The sequence below is a fragment of the Otolemur garnettii genome, unplaced genomic scaffold (genome assembly GCF_000181295.1).
Source record: "Otolemur garnettii isolate 467f Iridium unplaced genomic scaffold, OtoGar3 scaffold00106, whole genome shotgun sequence".
Lineage (NCBI taxonomy): Eukaryota > Metazoa > Chordata > Mammalia > Primates > Galagidae > Otolemur > Otolemur garnettii.
In genome coordinates, this window is record NW_003852501.1 from 6,663,715 (window position 1) to 6,677,855 (window position 14,141).

At 39.1% G+C, this 14,141-nt stretch overlaps 1 protein-coding gene and 1 pseudogene across 4 annotated transcripts in view; one reads left to right on the plus strand and one right to left on the minus strand.

Annotated features, from left to right (window-relative positions):
• MIPEP (mitochondrial intermediate peptidase) overlaps positions 1 to 14,141 on the plus strand; it is a 178,349-nt gene that overhangs the window by 44,920 nt on the left and 119,288 nt on the right. For all 4 annotated transcript variants that reach the window (XR_002775000.1, XR_002774999.1, XR_002775001.1 and 1 more), the window contains exon 11: positions 12,771 to 12,924. Coding sequence is in view for 1 of the 4 variants with exons in the window: in XM_003796717.2 (XP_003796765.1) it covers positions 12,771 to 12,924 (154 nt within the window). In the remaining 3 variants the exon portion in view is untranslated. The remainder of the gene's footprint in view (positions 1 to 12,770; positions 12,925 to 14,141) is intronic.
• LOC111727461 lies at positions 12,059 to 12,201 on the minus strand (annotated as a pseudogene).

A 14,141-nucleotide genomic window follows, 5' to 3' on the forward strand; every position in this document is an offset into this window, starting at 1 on the left:
ATTGTGTTTATATTTTCTCTTAGTTCTCTGCCAAGATTTTTAGAACTAACATGCAAGTTCTTTACCTTAGTTTCCAGGTGCATCAGAGGTTGAACTATAAGTCTGACTCATAGATGGTGTATCATAAATACAGTGATACATGGATCTTTGTTAAAACTCAAGTTACAATGATAGATTCTTCAATCGAACATCTCCTTGGGCTTATTCCAGTCATAGTTCATGTTCCTAATGAGGATTTTGATATTTTGTTAAATTCTCTTGTCCTTAATAAAAAAGACCTAATTATATTTATGCCTTTTTTACCAGGTTGATAATGATATGTTCTGGTTCTTCCAGAATTGAAAAATTTTAAGCCCATGTGTAGCATATTTTTAACCAGAACAGCAGAGCATTTCTGGGGCTTTATTCACTGACTGTGAAGAATAACAGTTTTCTTCCTATTTCTTTCTTGAGAGGAATCAAGGAATCTAGAGATATCTAGTTGCTGGATACCAAAAAAAAAAAAAAAAACACTCTAAAATTGGAATCTGTGGTTGTGACAGGGATGGCATTGAAACCAAATCCTCAAAATACACCTAAGTCAGTGGTTCTCAACCTTCCTAATGCCATGGCCCTTTAATACAGTTCCCGTGGGTCGTGACACACAGGTTGAGAACCCCTGACCTAAGTTTTCATTTCTGTTAGGCTGTGGTAGTGATGAGCTATGAGGCTATACATGTCGCCTATATCCCTGGATAATAGAAGAAAAGGATCTTCTATGGAGCAGCTGTGCAGATCAGGAAGTTGTGGACAAAGATGCTGCATCTGGGCATTTGCAGGAGCATCTTGACCTTGGCCTGGTGTGGACAGCCATGGGCATTGCATCCTGTGGGGTTCCGAGGAATAGTGAGGTGTAGGGCCACTGAAGCGCCCTCTGTGTGTACCCTTTCACACTGTGTTGCAGGTGTGAGCTGAGGGCATAGCAGACAGGGACCCTCTTAACTGGCATGTTGTATAGGATCGTTCCTGGGGGCCTTGGTTTGGTTGTAGCTACCGGAGATGCCTCTGGCTTATTGAATCTCTTCCACCCTCTTTGGACCTTTTCCCATTCTGGCTCTTCTTCAGGAGGGAATTAACTTTCATTTGGTGAGAGGCTCTGAGGGTGTGGAGGGGCATGCAGGTGTATGTACTCTCTTTCACAGTGGTTGAGGGGGCTGAGTAACATCTGAGGCCACCTTTGCTTGAATGAGCTTGTCTACTCTATTTGCTGGAATCCCTTTGAGCTGTTGCTGGTGCTCTTTCTTTCACCCCAGATGCCCTTTCCTTCCCATCAGGAACCTCATCTTTCTGGGTGCACCTCCAGTGCCACCTCTTCTTTGTAGATGTCTTTGATCCCTCTGTTCCCATCCTCTCCCATCTGGAAGGCAATTTGCCACAGCCTCACCTTTGTGCCAAAGCCCTGCAGACACTACTCTTAAGACCCCCTCTGTCTGGACTGGTCATTCTGTGTGGTTAAGTGTCTTCCTGTGTCTATACCTAGGAGTTATCTGGCACATAGTAGGAGATTGAGGAATTGATTACATTGACTCGAGCTTCTTAACACAGAGTGTTGCAGTTCCTTGTACAGGTAATAGCAGCTTTGAGGAGTGGAAGGCACCTGGATTTGGTGCCTCTGGGTTTGGTTGTGGCCCTGTCATCTCTGGCCACAGCAGTAATAGTGGCTGTAATTTATTGAAGGCCTGTGTTTTCCAGGTACCATGCCAGCTGCTTTGTACACATTTCTCCATTTCATCCAGAGCCTGGGAAGTATTCCCATTTCTTGGAGAGGAAATTGAGGCTTCCCAAACCCAAGTAACTTAAATAACTTGCTCAAAGCACAGAACCCGTGAGAAAGAGAGTATTTTAATTTTAAATCGAGAGCTCTCTTTCCTATTCCAGACTGCTTTGAGCTATCTCAAGCCTCTTTGAGCCTCAGTTTCCTAAAGTAAAATTAGGTAATAATTCTTGCTTCACCTGTTTCACAGAATTATGCCAGGACTGTAGAGGATTCTTGGTGTGAAAATGCTTTACAAATTATAAAGTGCCACAATGATATCAGATAATATTATCTCAAACCACCACAAGTTTAGCTTCACCAATTATTCTAACTATCAAATCACCAATCCTTTTTATTAGCTTTTCCACTTTAACCTGAAGACCTGCTAAGATATCTCTCATCTTAAAACACAAATAAGTACCCCTTCTATATCTCTTAAAGAGACTGTGGTCCTCTGCCATTTTTCTACCACCAAACTTCCCCCAACAATAGTCTTTTCTGGGTGGTTCCTTTTTCTAATCTCTCTGGTCTTTCCAAGTTATCAGCCATCTGCCAGCCATAAAATTCAGTAACTTGTTTTACTCCTCAGCATCACTGACATCTGCGGTTTTGACAGTGCTTACCATTTCCCATTTCCTAAAATTCTTTTTTCAACATAAACCCTCACACTTCCTGTTGCCTGCTTTCTCATCACATTCATTTCTCTTTTTAGTTCTCTTATCTAAATTGGTGGTTCTCAATCTTTGTTCACCATTATGCAGCTACAGGAGTGAACTAAGGGTTGTAGTATCCTAAGCATGGTCAGTAGCTCCTCCCTCTTCTCTCACTCGTGCATTTGGGAAATGTGTGTAAGAATGAGTGATGCAGTCATAGGGCTTCCTTGAGTACCTAACTTATACAAATGTTTGTGAAAAACTACTTCTGACACCTCAGCCCAAATAAAGACATATGCCCTCATGATCATTTTTTTCAACTACCTTTCCATGATCATACAGTTAGAAAGGAAAATCTCAGCCCTTCTACTTATTAGTGGTTATAACCTATAGAAGAGTATTTGTAAACTAATGTTTTCATTTTCCCACTGTAACGCAGGGGTAACAGTAATTACCTTGTAAGGTTGTTATTAAATGAGACATGTAAGGGCTTAGTCCAGTGCCATGGTGAGCACTCCAGATGGTAATTGTCATCATCATCATCGCTATCATGACTTTGCGATAGTTTTCAGTTTATAGATTAGATTTAGGGAAAGTGGATATATTTGCAGTATAGGTTGAGCATTCCCTAATCTTAAAATTCAAAATCTGAGATGCCCCCAAATCAGAAACTTTCTGAGTTGCTGACCTGATGCCACGAAGTGGGATATTCCACAGTTCACCTTAGGTAATGGGTTGTAGTCAAAAAGGAGCCAAAACTTCGTTTCGTATACAAAATTAAAAAAAAAAAATTGTACAAGATTACCTTGAGGCTATGTTTCTGTATATGAAACATAAACAAACTTCTTCATGTTTAGACGTAGGTTTTATCCCCAAGATAATCTCATTATGTATATGGAAATAGCCTCACATTCAAAAAATATGAAATCCAAAACATTTCTGGTCTCAAGCATTTTGAATAATGGATACTGAATCTACATTGAACCTTGTCTTGCCATAATCATCATGAATCTTTGCATTTTAGACTGTGCTATATACCATCGTAAGAATAATCTTCCTAAACACAGGAGTTTGACGTTTCTTTCCTCTTCTTCCTTGCTAATGGCAGCATCTCCTACTATATGTGATTTGGGGATATCCACTAAATGGTGCCAAAATATAGGCCTGTTCTTCTCCCTGGCACCTAGTGAAGTTAACAAGAGCATCAGTGCGTCTGTATCTACACCTGTACACAACAACAGACGAGATCAGATCAGGAGGGTACGGTGGGAGGCAGGGAATCAGTAGATGTCTAAAATTAATAAACCAATAAAATAAATGTTTAAATATTTCAACAACAATTGACATAACCACCAGAGGAGCTAAAATGAAGGCTATGAATATCAAATTACTAGAAAGCAAAAGAAAATGCATCCTATATAATTTAAAAAAATAAAGGCAGCGTTAAAAGAAACATAACTCTTACATTGGCAAGAGTGAGGGCACAGGGCATTTTTGTGCACTAGGGAATGAAGGTGAATTAGAACAACGTTTTGAGGAGGATGACTTGGCAATTCCTATCAAAAAATTTAAAATCTCATACTTCCTGCAACAATGTCATTTCTTGATTTATCTTATGGATAGGCTTGTGCAGGCATAACAAGGATGTTCTCTGTGGCCTAATTTTGACAGAAATTAACAGCAGCTGTCACTCAGTAGCAAAAGTGGCAGATGGAGGCAGGGAGGTCAGCTTGGGTGTGGCCATAATGTGATACATTTTCCGTAGAGAAGTTGAAATAAATAATAAAACGGTTTGAAAGTCTAGGTTCCTTTTATTACCCCCACATGTAGGTGGGACCTACCTTCATAAGTAGGACCTCTCTGGAGAAAGAGACCTGGTGTTGAGCGCCTCTCTCCAGCAAGGTAAAATGAGAGGAGGTCTTTTGTTCCCTGCTTGCTCGCAGATAGCCTGCAGGGGGCCTCCTGCTGGGGGAGGGCCCTCTAGTCTGTAGGCTTTGTACCTGTAATTTGTTTTCTTAAATGCTCTTCCTTGGAGTTATAGCTTGCTGAACTTCTTTCTTGGCTCAGCTCCTCACTTTCTCCCTTTGGTCGGGAGCATCTGCTGAGGGTTGCTACCAGTCTGCCATCTTCCCAGAATTCTCACCTGGGCACTCTTATTTCTCAGCTTCAGGGATGTCCCAGTGTTTTCCCTACAGATCTCCCCTGTAGGTCACAGGATGACAGAGGCTGCTGCAGAGACACCTGGGAGACACACTGCAGAGACACACTCTCTAGTAGATGGACCCGCTGAGAGGGGCCCCCAGCTTAGTGCCCAGCGCCAGAGGCCCAGATCTTTTGTTTATATTTTAATTTAGTTGTTATTTTGTTATTGTTGAATTTTAAGAGTTGAATTTAAGAGTATATTTTTGATACCAGTGTTTATCAGATATGTATTTTTCATAGATCTTCCAAATTTTATCTCCCTAGCTTATCTCTTCATCTTCTTTATAGCATTTTTGGCAAAGCAGAAGTTTTTCATTTTAGTGAAATCCAACTAATCAGCTTTTTCTTTCATGAGTTGTGTTTCTGTCGTCATATCTAAAAAGTCATCACCTAATCTAAAGTCATCTAGATTTTCTCCTGTGTTATTTTCTGGGAGTTTTTTTTTGTTTGTGTGTTTGTTTTTAACTTTTTTTTTTTTTCAAAAGTAACACCTTAAAGAATTTTTTAGGAATTTTATAGTTTTGTATTTCACATTTAGGTTTGTGATCCATTTTGAGTTAATTTTTATGAAAGGTATAAGGTCTGTATTTAGATTCTTTTTTTTTTTATGTAGATGTCCAATTGTCTTAGGGTCTGTTTATTGAAAAATCGTCATTTCTCCATTGAATTGCCTTTGCTTCTTTGTCAAAATCTTGATAATATTGAGTTTACTATCCATGCACATGGAATATCTCTCCATTTATTTTAACCTCCATTTATTTAAAAGAGTGATTTTTCCCCCTTAAAGTGTTTTGTAGTTTTTCTCATGTAGATCTTGTAGTACGTTTTTTATTATAGATTTATACATATTTCTCTATTTGATGCTAATATAAAATGTATTGTTTTAAATTTCACATTTCAGTTGTTCATTGCTGTATATAAGAAAGCAATTGACTTTGTTTATTAACCTTGTATCCTGCAACCTTACTATCATCACTTAATAGTTCTAGGGTTTTTTGTTCAGTTCTTTGGGATTTTCTACATAGATAATCATGTCACCCACAAGCAAAGACAGCTTTATTTTTTTCTTGCCAATCTGTATCAGTTTTTTTTCCATTTCTTCTTACATTATCTAGTGCTTCCCATATGATGTTGGAAGTAAGTGGTGGGAATGGATATCTTTGTCTGGTTCCTGATCTTAGTAAGAAGGCATCTGTTTTACTACGGATAATGTATTTGATATAGGTTATTTTGTAGATGCTTTTATCAAGTTGAAGCCTCTTTCCTTGTTTCCTTTTTTTTGAGAGTTTATGTCTGAATTATTGTTGATTTTTTAAATGCCTTTTCTATATTTATTGATATGATCACATGATTTTTCTTTAGCCTGTTGTGATGAATTATATTAATTGACTTTCAAATGTTCATGCAATCATGAATAAATACCACTTGGTGTTTAGTTTCTGTTATATATTTTTTTATTTGACTTGATGATATTTTCTTGAGAAAATATTTTTGCATCTGTGTTCATGAGAGACTAGTCTAAGGTTTTTCTTTTTTCTGATATCTTTGGCTTTGGTATTAGGGCAATACTGACCTCGTTGAAGGAATTAGGAAGTATTCTCTCTGCTTCTATTTTCTGGAAGAGATTATAGAGAATTGGTATAATTTCTTTCTTAAATATTTCATAGAACTCATCAGTAGATCCATCTGGGCCTACTGCTTTCTGTTTTGAATTTTTTTTTATTTTTTTGGAGACAGAGTCTCAAGCTGTCACCCTGGGTAGAGTGCCTTGGCGTCACAGCTCACAACAACCTCAGACTAGTGGGTTTAAGCGATTCTCTTGCCTTAGCCTCCCAAGTAGCTGGGATAATAGGTGCCTGCCACAATGCCCGGCTAATTTTTGTTGTTGTTGTTGCAGTTGTCATTGTTATTTTTTTTTACTGGGCCCTGGCCAGGTTTTAACCCGCCAGCCCTGGTATATGTGGCCTGCGCCCTACCTACTGCCCTTTCTGTTTTGAATCTTATTGATTATTGATTCAATCTCTTTGATAAAGGTCTGTTTATATTATCTCCTTGCTTGAGTTTTGGTAATTGTGTCTTCCTAGGAATTGTTCTGTTTCATGCAGGTTACCAAATTTGTGGGTATTGCCTCCTTCCTAAATAAATGTAGGTCTTTTTGTGCTTGTGGGGTTAGTAGTGATATCTCTTTTTTCATTTCTGATTGTAGTAATTTGTCTTCTCTCTCCCTTTTTTTGAGTTAGGTTGGCTAGTGGTTTATCAATTTTATAAGTATTTTCAAAGAACCAGCTACCACCTTTTGGTTTCTTTGACTTTCCCCTATTGGATTTCCTATTTTCAGTTTCATTGATTTATGCTGTAATTTTTAATGTTTTCCTTTCTTTCTCATTTGGATTTAACTTGCTGTTTTTTCCCCTAGCTTTCTAAGGTAGAAGCTTAGATTTTGGATTTTAGATCTTCTTTTCTAATACATGCATTTGCTATAAATTTCTAAAGACTGCTTTAAATGTATCCTACAAATTTTGATAAGTTGTGTTTTCATATTCATTTAGTTCATAGTATTTTTAAATTTCTCTTGAGACTTATTATTTGACCTACATTTATTTAGAAATGTGGTATTTAGTCTCAAAATACTTAGGGATTTTTCAACTATCTATTACTATTTCTAGATTAATTTCATTTTGGTCTGGGTGCATACATTGTGTTACTTCTGTTCTTTTAAATTAGTTGAGTGTATTTAATGGCTCACAATGTGATCTGTCTTGGTAGAGGTCCTGTGTTATCTTCAGATGAATGTATATTCTACTATTGTGGGGTGGATGAAGTGGTCTATAAATATCAGTTATATTCAGTTGATTGAGGGTGCTGGTGAGTTCAACTCCCTGATTTTCTGCATGCTGAGTCTGTGCATTTCAGATAGAGGGGTGTTGAAGTCTTCATTATAATAGTGGATGCATCTATTTTTCCTTACATTTCTATTAGTTTTTGCCTCATGTATTTTGACACCTTATTGTTAGGCTCATTCATGATGAGGATTGTTATATCTTCCTGGGGAATTGGCCTCCTTATTGTTATGTAATGCCTCTGCCCCTCTTTATTTTTAATAATTCTTCTTGCTCTGCAGTCTGTACTAAAATTACTGTAGCCATTCCAACTTTCTTTTCTTTTTCTTTCCTTTTTTTTTTTTTTTTTTGAGACAAGATCTTACTTTATTGACCAGGCATGAGGCCAGTGGCATGATCATAGCTCACTGAAACCTCAAACTATTAGACTTAAGAAATCCTCCTGCCTCAGGCTCCTGAGTAGCTGGGACTGCAGGCACATATCATCATGCCTGGTTAATTTTTCTATATTTTGTAGAGATGGGATACTTGCTATATTGCTTAGGCTGATCTTGAACTCTTGCCTCAAATCATCCTCTCTCCTTGGTGTTCCAGAGAGTTAGGATTCTGCACATGAGCCAGTACACCTGGCCTATTCCAACTTTTATGCCTTCTCCATCCCTGTACTTTCAGTCATAAATCTGTATTTTTATATTTAATATGAGTTTCTTATAGACAACATATAATTGGGTCTTTTCCCCCCCTAATACATTCTGACATACTCTGTCTTTTAATTATTGGATCTAGACTATTGACATTGGAAGTGATTAGTGATATACTTGAGTAATATTTACCCAGTGTGTTACTTTCTCCTTACTGCCTTTTTGTTGTTTACTTGCCTTTTAAATTGTACTTATGTTGAAATTAAAAATATGTATGTTACAATACTGTTTTTGCATTCTATGAAAATTTTTGTTGCTCCATATAGACCAAATTTTTAATTGAGAACACCACTCCCACCCCCACCCTTCCATCCCCCCACCCCATCAATGGTGTCTCACTTTACCAATGTTAAAATCTGGTCACCTTAGATTACAGGCGCTTGCTGCTACACCCAGCTGTTTTTTCTGTTTTTAGTAGAGATGGGGCTTTGTTCTTGCTCAAGTTGGTCTCAAACTCCTGAGCTCAAGCAATCCACTTGCCTCAGCCTCCCAGAATGCTAGTATTATAGGCATGAGCCATCACACCCTGCCTAACAACGCATTCTTAATTCTTCCTTCCAAACCTCCTATAACATTGCTTCATGACCAAGACATGAGGTAATACAATCACCTAACATATTGTTGCTATTATTATTTTGAAGAAACTTTTATCTCTTAGATTATTTAAGAAAAAGAGAATTTTATTTTGCCTTTTATTTACTCCTTGTCTAATGCCCTTTCTTTCTTTATAGAGATACAAGTTTGTTTATTTTTTTATTGAGACATAGTCTCACTTTGTTGTCCTTGTAGACAGCCATGGTGTCACAGTTCACAGCAACCTCAGACTCTTGGGCTCAAGTGATTCTCTTGCCTCAGCCTCCTGAGTAGCTGGGACTACAGGTGTCTGCCACCACACCTGTTTTTAGAGACAAGGTCTCGCTCTTGCTCAGGCTGGTCTCAAACTCGTGTGTTCAGGCAATCCACCCGCCTTGGCCTCCCAGAGTGCTAGGATTATAGGCATGAGACACTCACTGCACCCAGCTAAAATACTAGTTTTTAACTTATATAATTTTTCTTGTACCTAAAGGTCTTCTTTTAACATTGTTTTTCAGGCAGATCTACTAGTGACACTTTCTATTAATTTATTTGTCTGAGAAATTATTTTTCCACTTTTGAAGGATAATTTTGCCAAACACAGAATTCTAGGCTGGTGTTTGTTCTTTCAACACTTTATGATTATTTCCCTTCACACTCTATTTTCATGGTTTCTGAAGAAAAGTTTAATGTGATTCTTATCCTTGTTCTTTTATAAGTAAGGTGTTTTTTTTGTAAATTATTAGAATTTTTTTGTTTGTCTTTGATTTTTTGCAGTTTAAATATGACATGCTAAGATTTTTTTTGGTGGGGGGAGTATTTATACCACTTGGTGTTCTCTGATCTTTCTGGATCTGTTGTTTGATATCTGTCTTTAATTTGGAAACTTCTCAGCCATTGTTACTTCAAATCTTTCTTCTGCTGTTTTTCCTTCTTCCTTCTCCCTCTAATAATTCCATTTGTCTATGTTACACCTTTTATAGTTGTCCTTCAACTTTTGGACAGTCTCTTCTATAGTTTTTATTCTTTTTCCTCTTTGCTTTTCAATTTAAAAGTTTCTACTGGGATTTCTTCAAGCTCACTGATTCTTTCCTCAGCCTTGTCTAGTCTACTGATGAGCCCATCAAAAACATTCTTCATTCATTACAGTGTTTTTAATTTCTGGCATTGTCTTTTGATTCTTCCTTAAGTTTTCTTCCTTGTGTGTACATTACCTATATTATCTTGAATGCCATCTACTTTTTCTTTTAGAGCCCTTAGCATATTAATTATAATTGTTTTTTTAAATTCATAGTCTAAAATCCACAGAATCTACCATCTTTGCCATATCTGATGCTTGCTGTGTCTCTTCAAACTCTACTTTTCATCTTTTAGTATGCCTTGGAATTTTTCATTAAAAGCCGGACATGATGTACCTAGGTGTACGAGGTACTTTGGTGTGAAGTTTATCTGGCTAGAGTTTAGGCAGTGTTACTTCAGTAGCTGTGGTGTCAGAGGCTAAGCCTTCCTCCAGTGTCCTTGTTTTTGTTTCCCCTGTTGCTTTAGTTTCCCTTCTTAAACCTTTCTTTTAGCCATGCTCTCTGTTGTTATACAGGAGCAGTATTGATGATGTGGTAAGATGCGGGGTGATGAGATGCATTCTCGTCAACGATGAGGTCTTGGATTGTTAGTGAGCCTGTGCCAGGGGCTGTGCCCTTCACAAGTGCTTCTCAGGGTTCCCTCCCTCCTGGAGTGAGGGAGAAGTATGCAGGATGCTTGGGCTGGGATTTCCCTTCTAACCAACCTGTAGGAAGAGAGATCCCAGCCTAAGCATGCTGCATACTCTTTTTTGTTTCGGGGGCAGGCCTTATTAAGAAGAATAGGATGCTCTGGTATATTTTAAAATAATGACTACTTCCCCCTTTTTCCTGGAGGAAGCATGAGGGAATTTTTCTTGATTTTAACTGTGAAACTCTGATAGGGCTCCTAGATAGGGTGACCAGATTTTAACCTTGGTAAGCAGGACAACGTGGCGGGGGTGGGGGGTGGGGGTGGGGGCAGTGGGGGCAGGGGATGGGGCAGGGCAGGGCCTGACAACAATGCAAACTTTGATAAGCAGTTCTCGATAATCACTTCTCAACAATCATTTGTTATTATTACAGTTTAACATTATAAAATTAAAAAAAATATATAAAACTCATATTCTGGCGAAATAGCCGCATGGCAGCTGAAAACCGTATATTCCCTTCCTGTTCTCCCGCCCATTCGTGCATTCTTTCCAAAAATCAGGACTTTTTTAAAACACCGCAGGACGCGGGACAAATTGTTAAAGAGCGGGACTATCCCACCAAAAGTGGGACGTCTGGTCACCCTACTCCTAGAGGTAAAACTCACTTAAGCATGGGGTCTCCTCTAAGGTCAGGCACCCTTGGAGCTTTTAACTCTGAGACTTGCCTACTCAGAGCCTCTAACAATTTGTCAGTTATAGTTCCCACTTTCCCACTTTGGCACTAGTTTCTATGGGAGGTTTCTGCTCTGGTAAGTGGTGGTTCTCCATTTTGGTTTTCTGTCTTCCTGTCTTTCTGACTGAGGGGCAGCAGTTTACCCTGCGACCTCAGTTCTCTGCTAAATCTGAGAAGATTGTTGATGTTCAGTTTATTGAGATTTTTTACTTACTGTTAGGATAAAATGGCAACTTCCAGGCTCCTTGCTTGCTGGACCAGAAACTTAAAACCCAATGACCTCATTTATTACAATTTATTTTCTCCTCTCTTTCCATGGTATTCCTTTCTCTTAGTTCTCTAATGGCTCTAACTTATTCTCCTCTGTCTGCCTTCCCACCCTTTCAGGTAGAGGGCATTGGCACTGTCGTAACTCATAGCAAACTCAAACTCCTGGGCTCAAGCCATCCTCTTGCCTCAGCTTCCTGAGTAGCTAGGACTATAGGCACCCACCACAATGCCCAGCTACTTTTTCTATTTTTAGTAGAGATCTCATTAGGAGTCACGCTTTTGCTCAGGCTGGTCTTGAAGTCCTTAGCTCAAGGGATCCACCTGCCTTGGCTTCCCAGGGTGCAAGGATTACAGGTGTGAGCCACTGCCCCCAGCCATATACCTTTATATATGGGTGGATATAAAGTTCATGGGCAATTAAAAATAGTTTAACATAGCAAATTGCACAGGAACTTTGTATGTAATATAAATTTGTATATATTTCGTGACTCCTAGAAAATGGCAAAATAATGAGCACCTATAATTGTTTTAGAGCCATTATTTTTGTCTGTGGTTATAAATTTTGGCCTGACTTAATGCCTCAAGAATGTACATTCAAATCACATATTTTGGATTTGCTTTGGATTATGATGAACTATATAGGACATTGCAAAAGTCATTTTAGGGTGAAGAAATAATTTACCAGTTATTTTACACTTGATCTTAGCCAAAAGGCCGAGAAGCGATAATTTACCAGTTATTTTGACCTCAATTTAAGATATATAACTACAAGCAGGTAACTTAAGATCTGATTGTTTATATTCAGACATGTTTTTTGATAAATGAAGTTTTTGCAAGATTAGAACTTAGCATGCCTCAGGATTTTTATTTATTTCATATTTATGTGCTATGAGTCACAACTTTTTAGAACATTACTCATAACATGAGATTCACCATTGTAACTGGAACTGGTCACATTTGGCATGTAAGTGTGTATAAAGTAGTGTGTGTGGTGTGGTACTCAAGGCAGAATGCTTTATTGGGTCAGTGCAAGAGTAAATAACCTGACGGGGACAAAGGTCAGCGCACAATTCGGCTGCTGTAGTTATTGTATTCCTAGTCACTAGTCATAGTTAGATGTTATTCTTCTGAAGAAAATGGAGTCTTATAAAATCTCAATTAATACAAATATGCCTTTATGTGTGAATCTTTTTTAAGCTACTATAATCCTAAATATTAAAAGAAAAATTAACTGAATTTACTTTCAACAATTGAAATAAACAAAACTGCTATTGAACTTCTCTTCCCTCTCTTAGGTATAATATTGAGCCCAGTTTATATTGCCCGTTCTTCTCCCTTGGAGCATGCATGGAAGGCTTGAATATTTTGTTTAACAAACTGTTGGGGATTTCATTATATGCAGAACAGCCTGCAAAAGGAGAGGTGTGGTGTGAAGATGTCCGAAAACTGGTGAGCCTCCCGCTTAGCATATAGCCTACAGCAGCATGCTTTAGTCCTTTGGTTTGGGAGGGAAGTCTCTAGCACTTTTACCTTTAAGTTAACTTTGCTCTGGTTGACTGTGTCCTATCTAATTTCTGTTTCACAAAAGAAATACAAGTTGCCACTTTTTTTTTTTTTTTTGAGGCAGAGTCTCACTATGTCGCCCTCAGTAGAGTGTCGTGGCATCACAGCTCACAGCAACCTCAAACTCTTGGGCTTACACGATTCTCTTGCCTCAGCCTCCCAAGTAGCTGGGACTATAGGCGCCTACCACAATGCCCGGTTATTTTTCTTGTTGTAGTTGTTGTCGTTAGCAGGCCTGGACCAGGTTCCAACCTGCCAGCCCTGGTATATGTGGCCAGCACCCAAGTGGCTGAGCTATGGGCACTGAGCCACAAGTTGCCACTTCTGATTTAGGGCACTGTATTAAGGATCTAAATATATTCATAGGAGAGTTAGTTCTTTAAAATAAAAAATTTTAGGAACCTGATAGCAAGTTGAGTCTTAATACAGGCACCTTCATACATTCACAAATTCTAGTTATAGAGAAATGTATCGATATTTTTACCTTCATGCATAGTGTCCCTGTTGGTTACTTAGCAGCACTGCATTTTTCCATGTAAAATGTGCTCCCGTGTGTAATGTGCACCCACATTTTTTCCCAAACGTTGAGGAATATACCCTTCAGAAAGTGGCCAGATCTTGGCCAGGAAAGATTCGTCTGGGGAAGGCTAAGGCTACCCTGGTAAACTGCAGATGGCACCACCCTCCCACAGTTACCCATTCTGTGAAGGCTGCCCCTTCCCTCTCTGCCATGTCAGGGGCCACAGCTTGAGATATCCATAGATGGGATTGGTGGGGCAGGAACTTCTGAGGCCACTCAGCCCGCAGGCATCTAGGCAGGTCTCTGGGGCCTACACGACGCTCCCAGTTCCTTCTGCATGTCTGGACCTCAGCCCTCACCCTGCATGGCTGAGGCCTTCCTGGCCAGCCCCTTTCCACTGCCTCCTGCCAGTTATGGTGCTCTGGCTCTTTCCCATTGGATCCCAGATCCTGCAGCACTGGAACCCCATGTGCCTTGTGGGGCCTAGAAAGAGGGCGCGGCAGCCCTAGGAGGCCTGCTTGTTCCCCTTGCTTCCAAGCCATACTGCCCATGTATAATGTGTATGCTTATTTTTCTTTGAGAA